Source organism: Netta rufina (genome assembly GCF_964035555.1).
Source record: "Netta rufina genome assembly, chromosome: 24".
NCBI classification, from domain to species: domain Eukaryota; kingdom Metazoa; phylum Chordata; class Aves; order Anseriformes; family Anatidae; genus Netta; species Netta rufina.
The window spans coordinates 1413209-1425937 of record NC_140148.1 but is presented as its reverse complement, the minus strand read 5'-3'; the positions used below and the strand labels follow the sequence as shown (position 1 = coordinate 1425937).

Sequence of the window (12729 nt, the reverse complement as noted above, 5' to 3'; positions counted from 1 at the left end):
TTCCTTTTCCCCAGCCAGGTCAACAAGGGAATTTGAACCTCCCCCCCCAAATTTCCTCATTTTGAGGCTGGATTGGGGGGTTCTGCTTTGACTGTGGGAGATGAGCTGTGTCCCCCGTGCCACAAAGCAGTGTGTCAGTTGGTGCCGCTGGTGTCAGCTCTGTCTGAATCACCCTCAGGCAATTTTCTATACAAAGGGCCCATTTTCCTCTGGTTTTGCCCTGGTGGAAAGGGGCCGTGCTGCCAAGCCTTCGCCCCTCTGGGTGTCACTGGCTCCAAGACTGTGGCTGCAGGGAGAGGAGACTGCTGTGCTCCCCAGGAGGCTGGTGTCCACCACATGGGATCTTGTGGATCCCCAAGTGGGTTTTGGATGGCCCCACTGTGATTTTAAGGCTTGGGGAGGACCTTGAGGATTATCATTGCTGGCTGATAAAACAGCATCACTCCAGTGTTGTGATTTGCGGTGTGGCAGTCTGAGCTCAGCAGTGCCTGGGGCTGGATCTGGCCCTTGACCACCAAAACACCATTTCCACGAGCTATCTTCCCTCTCTGCATTAATGGGAAACAATTGTGCTGCATGGCGAGGGAAAGGGAAACTGCAGCAGCAAATGCTTCTGTTATGGTAGCTGTGAAGTGTGGGGCCATCCTGGCCAGGGGGATGCAAATCCCTGATCACCATGTCCATAAATCCTGAGCACGATGATTGGCTTGTGCCCTGTGTGAACCCCTCATTGAAAGAGTAGAAATCTCTTGGTGTTTATAGCCCCATCTTTGTCACCAATTAGGATGTTGGTATTAGATTAGATGCAGCAAGATAAGAAGCCTCCTGGGGCAAAGTGATCCTCTGGGGAGGCTGAAGCAGTTGGTGAGGGATCCACCCGGGGAGCAACGTGGTCACCACCGAGCGCCTCCAGCTCATCCTTCCCCTCGCTGGCGTCCATTTTGCAGGGCACCCCTCAAACCACCGCACATGGGAAGGGGCCAATGATGCCTCAGTGTCCCTGATTCGGTAATGCAAAGGGAACTTTGCCCAGCAAAGGACAAAAAATGTGTCCCTGGCTCTCTTGCAGGCTGTGTGCATGCGCCCAGAGACGGCGGTGTTGGGGATGTGGGGCCATTTTGGGGTGCCTTGGCCATTTTGGGGGACTTGGACCCCTTGCTGGGTATGGGCCAGCCCGTTATCCTCCCCCAGTAGGGAACCCCTGAGGACAGCAGGGGCGCTGTCCCCACAGGAGGAAAAAAATATAATAATAAATATAATAATCAACAATAATAAAAACTACAATTCCCAGCATGCAACGGGGCGCAGCATGGCGGCCCGAAACTACACATCCCAGCGTGCCACGCGGCCCAACATGGCCGACAGCAAGCCCCTCGCCAGACTACATATCCCAGCGTGCCGCGCGGCCCAGCAAGGCGCACCGCACCCCCTCTTCCGCACGTACTACATTTCCCGGCATGCTGCGGTGCGCCCCGAGCATGCGCAGTGGGCCCCGGGCGGCGGGGGCCGCCGACTGCCTCAGCCTGCGACGGGCAGCAGGGGGCAGGCGGCGCCCGCCTGGAGCCTCCCCAGGCTCACGGGGGCCGAGAGCCGGTGGCAAAACGATTTTGTCGCCGTCTGTGGGAAGTGGCAGCACCTAAGGGCCGTTTTATGCCAGTTCTGGCCGTGCAGAGTCATTGCTGGGGATCTGAGTACCCCAGAGTAGTGCATTTAGTGTACAGAAGCAGATTTCGGCGTGTGTATAGCGCTCGAGTTGGTGTTGGGGGCAAAAAAAACACACCAAGCAAACCCTAACCTGTGCAATGTATCAGTGTGAACATGGGCAGGAGATTAAAAAGAGTCAGTAGTGATTTATCCAAGCTACATGCATCTTCACCTCCTTTTCCTCTGCCTCAGTCACACAGCGCACGTTGCCATTGCTGGGGCTGTAGGATTTTCCCCCCTAATTTGATCAAATTCTGTCCGTGTAGCCAGGGCAGAGTTGGGTGGTTCTGTCACGGAGGGTTCTGCGAGTGATAAGTGCCCCGTAGCTGCGGAATGTTGTGTCGTACAAAACAAGGTGTGGTTGTGCTTGCTCATGACCTGCTGGAAGAAAGCTGATCGCTTTCACGGGTTAAGACAGGCAGCAGGATATCTGGAGAGAATTGTGATTATTCTGGAGGAAATTTAAGAAAATCAAATTCTAGTTCTCACTGTTTTGTGACATCCAGTAAGGCAAACGGTTGCCATTATGCAAGATTTGTTTTAAAGCTAGAAGAGTGTTTTTCCCTCTTATTTGGGACAGTCACCTAGAAAATGCTGTATGGCACTTTAAAGAAATAGTGAATACCAAAAGCTGTTGTGTAAATCTTCGCTGACATCTTTTTGGTCATTTCATCACATATTTTGTGGATAATCGAAAATATTCAACTACTGGAATTACCATGATTAGCAAAAGCACTTTGAGAATGACTCTCTTGACCACGCACTTAACATGTTACAGACCTGTGATGTCTTTTGTTTCACTATCTTTATATATTTATTTAATATTAATTTACTATTATTGCAGAGTTCTACCTTGCAATAAATTGCATATTATAAATTTCAAATCCACAAAATGATTGAGAATCATACACGAGTAGGGAAGGCAAACATAACAAAAGAGAACGAGCCACATCAAAGACCCTTACTGTTGGTGAAACTCTGAGGTGTGTGCATGGTATTGTCTATTCCTGTAATGGCTGAAAGTTTAATTAGTGTTTTGTTTTCATCTACTTACAAGGAGTCTCCAAACTAACAACTCAGGGAGTTGAGGTATGAAACGTAGCGCTAACTTGAGGTATTGACCTCTGAGCTACTCACCTTGTGTTCCTTTCACAGTGAGTGGTGATACAGCCATTAATATCCAACTTGTAATCCATGCAATCAAACAGTGGGGTCTAATTTTGGACAGAATAAATCATCCTGACTTTTATGAGAGCTTGTGCAAGACCAATGACACAAAGGGCTGTTGCAAACCGCCTCCTTTACCTGCGTGACAGTGAAGGAGGCTGGGGGCAGGGAGCTGGCATGCCACAAACACTGAGAAAGAAGGATGCGTGCCTCTCGGCTTACAGGAGGGCAGCCTTCCAACAGGATAATGCAGGGAACTGGACTACAACTGAGTAGCATCACAGATTCTTCCTGTGTTCAGCTGTTACAGCAGGAACAGTCCAAGATCTGACCAGCACAAGACTCTGTTTTAGCTGGTTTTACACCTTTTTTGCCTTGATCTCTGAATATATTACTCTGCAATAAGGATAAGGTCCTTGCTTCGTGAAAAAGCATCTACAAATATGGAAGACGATGTGGATTTGCAACGAGCATGCTGATAAATGACATTAGGGCAGTGACCTCTTTGGCACAACAGTCTAACCTTACTGCCCCTCAAATTCCTATTATGCTACCTAAATTAGATGTGTACAGAACAATTATACAAAAAGGATCATTCTTCCTGAATGTAGCAAAACCAAATTATTTCATTACTGTAAGAAAACTCTTTCAGGTCAGCAGTCTTGCATGTAGTTTATGAACAATGACTCATGTTGATTCTGCTCTTAAGAGAGGTGATCAGAGTTCATTTTGCAAAGATTGGCAGGCAAATAATCTTCCCATTTCATCTCTAGAACACGTGTAGTTGGAAGCTTCTTCTGGAACTTGAGATTGCTGTTAGACTGAGTCTAAGCCTCAGCATTCATTTTTAAGGCTTTCAGCTGTATCCTCTCATCACCATCTTCACCATTGGAGATGGGACTCATTTCTTGAATATTCAAGAGATCTCCGGTACTGCAAGTCTTCCCCGTGTTACTGGAACTCATTCTCAGGGCTCTTCTCGGAAGGTCTTCCTTTCTCGAGCTGATCTTCTGAAGTTTAAAAGGGAGCTTGTTTTTCTCTCCTGCAATGTCAATGCAGTCAAGTGAACAAACCTTTTCTCTTCTGGTCTTGTTGTTATCAATAGGACTGTTCAAAGAAGATGACAGAGAGAGGTTTTCTTCTTGCTCTTTAACACTGTAAGGAGGAGTGGGGACTTCAAATGTAGCATGAAACTGAGAATAATCGACACGGAAAAAGCCATCTTCCAGGGACATTACTGGCAGGAATCTGTGACCCCAAAGAACTTCATCTTCTGTATACGAGGTTCTAGCTTGACATGTCATTCCTGTGGAAACAGAGACAAGAGCATGGCATTGTAACACGAGCACGCAGACCAGCAATGTTCCTTAATACAGGAATCACATAAGGGTGTTGTACTCAAGGAGTGGCAGGGTGCATCTCTTCTCGGCTGCATTGGCCATTTTGGGCACCAGTAATGGCAAAGGGAGGTCTTCTGTAGCCAGGGAATGTCAGTAACCTATGGCAGGATGTTCTGGAGCATGCAGGAGCCTGCAAGGATTGACAACTGCCTCGCTCAAAATACCAGGGCTGAAGACAAAGACTGAAAATTAGAGCATGCGTCTTACTCTAAAGCTTACCGGTAGTCTCAACGATTCCTTCAAGGATGACAACTATTTCAAATTGCTCGCTTCTTAGTGATCTTTGTGAGAGACAGAAAAAGGGGCTCTTTGAGTTAATTTCATGACAGATGGTTAATGGGGAAACTAAAAACAGCTGGTCAGCTCCAGTTCCAAATCCAACATCCAGTTCACACTGGTCTAGTGGCAGAAATTCCCCCTCCGGTGTCTGTCGGGACTAAAGACGAAAAAACAGTTCAGTAAACACTGTGTGAAGCAAAACGCAAGAAGCAATGCAATGAAATTTAAACCTGCCTCTTTCGTGACATTGTTATCTCTGTATCAGGTCATCATACGGAGATACAGGTAATGCTAAAGACTACGAAGCTAACGTGTATGACTAACTCTGACATTTCTCATCATTCCACCAGATCTCAAACTGGATTATGACACATACGTATTTTACAAATCCCTGACAAAAACATCAGGTACTACATGCCTGATAACAGATACTTGCTATGCAGCAAAAGCTGTGATTAGTGAGAACACAATTGACGAGCCAGGCATATTTTAATCCATTGTCTGAATTCCCATTGCATTACTTTTATGTTACTCATTTTGGTTTGCAGGAACTGTGATGTTCTCAGGACTCAAAGGACTTTAAGGTAAGCAGCACAGTAATAGTAGAGCATGTCTGGTGCATCACAGTTCCACAAAATCATCCGAATCACTGTTAGCAATGCTATCATCACTTCCTAATTGGTATGTACCACCTACTGTTCAGTATTTCTTATGGTCATTATTAAGCTGAGTGCTGTGTTTGTATAATTTCCCAGGTCCATTATAAAATACTGATAGGTTAGCTTTTTCTTTCCTAGCTCCCTACGATTTTCCTGGTATTCAAAGTGTAACTGAAGGCGTACTGCAGTCGACCAGGCAGATCCTCAGCTGATTGCCTTGAAGGTCTCTGGTGGAAATTGCCGGGTAAAACTGATGCTTTGCAGAGCCTATTGAAAATCCCATTTAAATTCCTGTCTGCTTATTGCTTGGTTAGAAAGCACATAACTCTTTGAGAAGCTTATTATTGATGATAAATGATAGCTGATGACATAGTTACTAAATAGTTCTAGCTGTGTTGCATTAGTACTGACAAATGTATTGGTTTCATTGCTTGGAAACTCCATCCATTAGTCACAGGGGACAAGCTGAAGCCAGCAGTTTTGCTGTTGACTTAGATTGGATTGGTTTTCCTCAATGAAAGTTTCTGTCTTTAAAAAAAAAAAAAATAAAATAAAAAAAACAAACAACCTCTAAGCAACTGCCATACTTTCAGATCATCTCTCTGCTTCACTTGCATCTTAAAAATGCTAAATATCTGCCTGCCTGGCGTTTCCTGCCATTACATAACCAGTTAGGTAGCTGCTGGAGTGCTGCTCCTTACTAAATACAATGCTTTATTTCATTTATGTGCTATGTGTCTGCTTTTATGCTCAGGAAAAAAAAATATCTTCCCCTCTAAATAACCAAGTTCTCCCTTAGACAAGAAATGGTTTCTCCACTAGCGATGAGGACAGGGAAAATGTCGGCTGCTTGCTTGTAAAAATGTTCTTGAGGATTATTAGTGCTCTGAGAGGTAAAGGAAAGCAATAGAAAGTAATAGGGATCAAATTCACTACTATTTAGCAGTCATGATGTTCTGTTGTACGCAAAGTGTAATCAAACTACTGCAGAAATAGCCCTCCTCTTTCCCTGAGGGAGCCAGCAGAACCGAGCTGCAGACTTCGCCGCGGCTTTTGTTGCCTGGCTACTGTTCAGCAGGTGCACAGATCAGCTGGCGATGGATGATCTTTGCTCAAAGGTAACGAGGCTCAGCATGAACTCTGTGAACCCACGTCTAAACCTCCAGTTCTTCCAAAGTTTTATCGAATACAATTCCCTAGCCAAAGACGTGTGTATTTGCAAAAATCACTGCCTGAGTGAGTTAAGACCTGTTTCATCTAGAAACCGTTTTTTCTCTGGGGAATAGTTTTTGATCAAATTCACTCAACAGTAAACAAATCCAGCAAGGATTAGAGGTTACAGATCTGGGAGAAAGCAAAAGGTTGTGCTTGAGGTATTCGGCATCTACACACATGACTGATTTATGCAGGGCATGGAGAATTTTCAAAATAAACTTATTTGTTAAATGAAATGAAATGAACCTAAACAAAATAGTTTAATAGCCATCATTTTTTTTTTGGCTTTTTTTTTTTTATTTTTATTTTTTTCAGAGGAGCACAGAAGAGGGCACAGGGCTGTAAACAGTCAGCAATATTTTCTCCTGTAGTTTTCTGCCACTGGATTTTTGTTTTATTTCTTATTACAAGGCAGATTTGCATCACATCATCCTTTAGTCTGTTTTTGTGTCTGGCCAAACATTTTATGCCCTCTTACTCTTCGCTCCTGTTCTTCATTCATTCTTGGTACTTTTCTAAATCCTGTTTATGCACATCCTTCTTTAACTAGACATGATGCAGTTATATTATTATAATAATATACTATTACAATAAGGTTGGGCTTTTTCAGGCCAAAGAAGAGATGGCTTCGAGGGAAATCTAATAGCAACCTTCCAAAACTGAAGAGGAATGTAATTAATAAGATGGAGCCAGGCTCTTCACAGCACTGCACAGCGGGAGCATGAGAGAGAGCAGGCATAAGTATAAACGTGAAGTTCAGATTTAATTTAAGAAAAACTCCTCCGCTATTTGGACAGTTAAGCAGTGGAAGAGTTTGCCCAGCAAGGCTGCACAGTCTCTTTCTTAGATGATTCCAAAATGAGACTGGATAAAGCCCTGAGCAGCCCGGTCTGACTGTCTAGCTCACCCTGCTTTGAGCAGGACTGGAGACCTCCTGAGGTCCATTTCTAACCTGAATGATTCTTTGATTCTAAAAAGCATCTCATTTGCCCCATCTGCATGCGCCCTGCTTACCGAGTGATTGAGATCACAGTATAATTGGTCTTCTGACTTATTTGCCATGCCTATCGCCTGCCATCTGCAAACCTTTAGTTACAGTTCTGTCTGCTTCCTGCTCATTCAAAACTTAATTAGGACAGCTCAAAGAATAGGTGTATGCCTGTCATAACTCACACTGCACAGGCTGTTTGACTACCGTGCCTCACAGTTCAATTTTAAAACTATTACTTAGCACATGCTGAAATCAGTCCATGATGATTTTACATTCCTTGGCTTTCTGAATCAAAATGTCCCATACCACCAGCTGAAATGCTGTGGTGTGAAACACCAACACTATCATGTTTATCAGTGAAATCTGTAGTCCCATCAAGAAAAGATACAAATAGGTATCACGGCTAATTTAAAAAAAAATCAATCACCATATGGTGGATGCTGCTTGTTGCTGTTATCACCAGGCTCCTCAGGCACACTGGGAACTAACAGGCTGTGACACTGAAAAAGCCAAAACCTGGAACTGCACTTTTTCAGCAGCTAGTTCCAACAAGCTTTTTTGTGGTTCTTGCCCCCAGAGTTTGCTTTTCCCCTCTTTTAGAGCCCTCAGTGTAAATTAGAAAGACTCAGGTTTCTGGAAAAGTTGTTATTGAAACAAGCACACATAGTCTTGTAACTGTTGTCTAACTCTCCACAACAGGGTCCAAAAAGGGCTCCAAACCTCTCTGTGCCATCACTGTGCCACATTGCTAGGCAGTGCCCTGGACCAAAAAAGAGCCAGCACTGCTTGATGGCACCAGTGCAATCTGCTGATTATCTGAGGGCATGTAACATGCTAGTAGTAAATGCCATTGGGGCAGACTTCGATTGGTGTACTTTCTTTGCAAAGGTAAATCCGTGGGGCTCCCTTGGTCCTGCTGAAACACTATGTTCAGTACAAAATACGGCTTCTGTCTCAAGTGGGAAGGCATGATAAGACATATCCCTTCACATTGTTTCACTGTGACACAAGGAAAAACATCTTGCTATCTAATCGGATGCAGAAGTGTAGCAAGATCAGCTGTCAGCAGCGCTGCACGCAGCACAGCTGAAGGCACAGCTCGCAGGAAGGCAGGACTTGCTAGAGAGAAATGGTTTGTGAGCTACGTCACATTCACCATCGGTTTACAGGACACACAAAGGAAGCTCCAGCAAGGCAGCTGATGTGAATTCACATGCTGCTGGAACAGCCGCTGCGACTGCTTGGAACAGCGTGTCCAGCTGAAGGAGGCACCTCGACAAACTGATGAGGATTTAAAAAGAGACCTGGGAACCAAGAAGAGGCTAGAAAACAACCCGTGTAGTAAGGACTGAGGGTGCAGGTAGTACACAAACATCCCCTTTCAAACCTTCTTGTGTCCATAGCTCAGCTTTGCCAAAGGTCGCAAAGCAGCTTGAAGACAAGTCATGGGCATGATGCTAATGTGTAAGAAATCAAATATTCCTCAGTGATCCACTGCCTCATCTATGAAACAGCGATTGTGGGAATCAGCCAAGCAGGTCTCTCGAATGCCCTCATGTTTTCTATATATACCAAGCATTGTGTAGCAACTGAACTGTTAGCACCAGGCTGCGTGCTCAGTGTCTTATTTCAAAAGAAGTTTGCAATGAATTACTGTCATTGTCAAATCCCAACTGTGGCGCTGCTCCTATTCCACCTCGGCTTGCATTCCATCTTGGATGAGGGCCAGAAATAAATACTTTAGCAGAGGCTTTCTGCTCATTTCTAATGCTAACGATCAGGAAAAATAATGGATTATCTGGCTTGCTGATTCCTACAGAAATGGCTCTTCTATAATTCTGGGCAGTCTGTTTCCATGTACATATTCAGACTCTTTTTGAATCTTAGCAGATCTCCGAGGTATTCTGTGACAAGCCAAATTCACAGCTAAGTCAAGCATTCTGCACAAAACAGAGGAAAAGCAGCCCTCCACATTTACCACTGTCCTGTCATCTCCGGTATCAGGCTTCTTCCTGCAGATTATTAAAATGGCCAAACAGTTGTTCCAAAAAGAGGATTACCATACAGAATACGGAACATTTCTGACACAACTGCACACAGTATTTTCCTTCCATGCTACTCTTGCCCGGTGTATCTGAGAACTTCTGTGGCTGCCAAACCGTCTCCTTTATTTTCTTTATTTTTTTTGGATGTGATCTCCTTTGAATTCCAGTTCTTTCTTGCATTCTAAATTACACGGACCACTGTCAGTGCCTAATAAATGGATATTGGTGACAGTTAAAGGGCTTTTCCACTCAAGCTCATGACACAGACCCTCTGCAATGCCAGAGGGCCACTGGCAGGACCCGTGGGGTGAGAAATTGCGAGCTAGAGCTCCCCGAGTTTTCCCATGGGAAAAACAGGGTCAAGGTTGATCTTTGTTCTCAGCAAATGCTGAGATCGATTCCTTATTCACCCGTGAAGGGGCATGCCTTGGTATTCCTCCCTGCATCTTCACACATCCTTCCTGAGCAAGCTGGCTTCCCACCAGCCTCACAACCCCCCTCTGGTGAGACTGTCTTTTCCCCTCCACCTGCTTGCCTCTTCCCTGGCTCCTGCTGGAGGCAATCACCGCAGTTTCTTCTGAAACTCTGTCCCACCCCAGCCAAGTCCCCTCGCCCACGCACCACCAGGCAGGGCAGCGGGGTTGCTCTTACTGCGTGTGTTTGCCCTCGAGCCGTGCCCTCCCAGCATCACCCACCACAACCGGGGTACCTCAGCCCTCCTGCTGCCTCGCCGAGCCTCACCTTGATCAGCTTGCAGCGGATCTGGGCAGAAACCATGTGGCTGTTGCGGAGGTTGCCCACGCGGAACATGAGGCAGAGCTTGCCATCCCGCTGCGAGACGACTGCGGCGCGGCTGAACATGAGGGTCTCGGCTCGCTTCTTGGGCTGGGACATCTTGATGAACATGCAGCCGATGAGGAACGCGTCGACAATGGAACCCAGCAGCGACTGGAAGAGGAAGAGCACGATGCCCTCAGGGCAGCGCTCGGTAATGTAGCGGTGCCCGTAGCCGATGGTGGCTTCGGTCTCTATGAAGAAGAGGAAGGCGGAGGGAAAGTTGTACACGTTGGCCACGCACGGGCTGTAGGTGTCATCGTGCGCCCGGTGCAGGTCCCCTCGCAGGTAGGCGATGCCCCACCACATCGAAGCCATGACCAGCCAGGCGACCGTGTAGGTCAGCAGGAAGATGAGCAGGTTCCAGCGCCACTTGAGGTCCACCAGTGTGGTGAAGAGGTCGGACAGGTAACGGCTGCTCTCGCCACCCAGGTTGCCGTGCTGCACGTTGCAGCGCCCGTTCTTGTCCACGAAGCGCTGCCGCTCTCTGCGGGCACCGCCGCCGCCTGGGCCCACCGCCTGGTACTCATCCCCAAACTTCCTGCGCACCGCAGCCATGCCGCCAAGCCCTTCGGTGGGCCACGGGGGGAGTGCAGGGATCCCCACGGAGATGCAGCCAGCCGGCGAGGCTGCGCAGCCAGCGGGAGAGCCGGAGCGGTGGGCGGCAGCGGGGCGGAGCGGAGCTCGCTGCCGGTGGCCGGGGGCTGGCTCGCTGAGGCCTGTGGGGTCCGGTGGTCAGCTCGGTGTTGCCCGTAGACAACGGGGTGCTGAGCGTCGCTCCCAGGCTGGGCAGGAGCTGGCTGCTGTGGTTTGGTCCAAGCTGCTCGCAGCCGGCGCCTCGCTCGTCGCTCTGCCCAAATCTCGGCTCACTGTAGCACCCCGGTAGCGGAGTGAGAATAATGATGGGAGCGGCAGCGAGGCATCCGCCGAGAGAGGCCGTGCTGCCAGCAGCGCCAGGGATTTTAAAAGGAATTCCTGAAATAGGTCAGCTTTTAAAGGGATGCGAGCATGCTAATCCTCAGACTGCATTTAAAAGAAAATAAGTATTCCGAGCAAACACAGGCAAGTCTATCAGAATTAGACTGTGATTATGTCTGGGAGTTATGCTTACGGTCCAACTAGCAGAGAAGCTGCTTGAAAGACAGCTCCCTAGAAGCTTAAGTGATTTTAATGCAGCTCTTGTTTTTTATATTAATGGACAGAAAAGGTCTGAAAGCAGCAATTGTAATTATTACTTGCATTAGAAGCTCTGCATAGGGCTAGGCTAGTGACTTTTGTGCCTGCCATATTAATATTTGTAATGTTTCTTTCTGAAACATAATCAGTATTTGAATTTAATTCTCAGTTATATAAGAACAGTATTATTATTCAGGTCACTCATTTCAACACCTGATTTTCAGCAAATCATCTTCATTACAAAGTAGTGGCCTGCAGTTAATGACATTTTTAGAAAACAGTCTGTAACAACGGGTGATGGTGTGTTGCTTCAGTTCTAGACTGAGAACTGAATAAACTATCAGTCTGCCCAAAGTTTAATTTTGGATGTTTTAAATTTTTAATAATACTGTTAATTTTTAATGGTATTGTTTCCAGAATAATCTGAAAGAACTAAACATGTCAGCCTTACTGGTTTAATGATTCTTAAGATATTGTGGATTTAACACTTCGTTCTCATCCATTCTTTCACTTTTCCTCATTCTTTGTGTGCTACATTGAAAATAGGAATACAAGTATATGGGAAAGGGACAATATTTATCTGCTGTTAGTGGCACAAATCCCATCTTAACTAGGCTCAGCTTAAGTAGATGGAGTTTAGAGATTTTGGGTTACGTTCATGAAAGGCCACAGGTACCAAAGTTGAAACTTAGGTCTTTAAAAATTCCTGCCTCGGTCACTGCCAGGTCTGGATACTTTCAGGCTTTTGAAGATGAAATGGGTGCTGTGTTTCAAGTGTTCACCCAGGGTAGAAGAGTACGGTTTCAATTCCCTTGAAGATAAATCTTCAACTTGCCAGGGAAATGCACCATTCAGCAAACTGTCTGCTTGCGCTGTACAAATCTGGCACTTGTTAGCCTATCCAAACAGTAATAAGCTCATTATGACTCTCTGTTTACCACTACAGGTAGCAGTGTTACTGCTACACACAGTGGTGAGGCTGCGTTCCAAAACAGCAAGATTACTGTGCAAAGAGTACCTCAGGGTGTGTTTGAGGTTAATTAGCAGAAAACCCATACTGCTTGCCTGTAGATACCATCTTCAGTCATGGGCCAACCTGATGCTCTTTTGTTCAAGCACACGATACTGGGTATGTCCATCAGGGCAGCACATTCCTCTGCTTTCCCTCTTCTGTTCCCCCTTCCCAGGTTGTACATGCATGTGCAACCATACACGTTCCCCATACGTGGGGATCCATCCTGACCTTCAGCTCTAATAGA

General features: G+C 46.2%; 1 protein-coding gene across 1 annotated transcript; it reads right to left on the bottom strand.

Annotated features, from left to right (window-relative positions):
• Positions 1-3698: 3698 nt before the first annotated feature.
• Positions 3699-10852, bottom strand: LOC311218359 (G protein-activated inward rectifier potassium channel 1-like; the record flags this gene model as incomplete). The annotated part of the gene is made up of 3 exons (XM_084301021.1): positions 3699-4177; positions 4491-4707; positions 10202-10852. 3 exons carry the CDS (start codon positions 10850-10852, stop codon positions 3699-3701), a joined length of 1347 nt encoding a protein of 448 aa, XP_084157147.1.
• Between the last annotated feature and the right edge of the window lie 1877 nt (positions 10853-12729).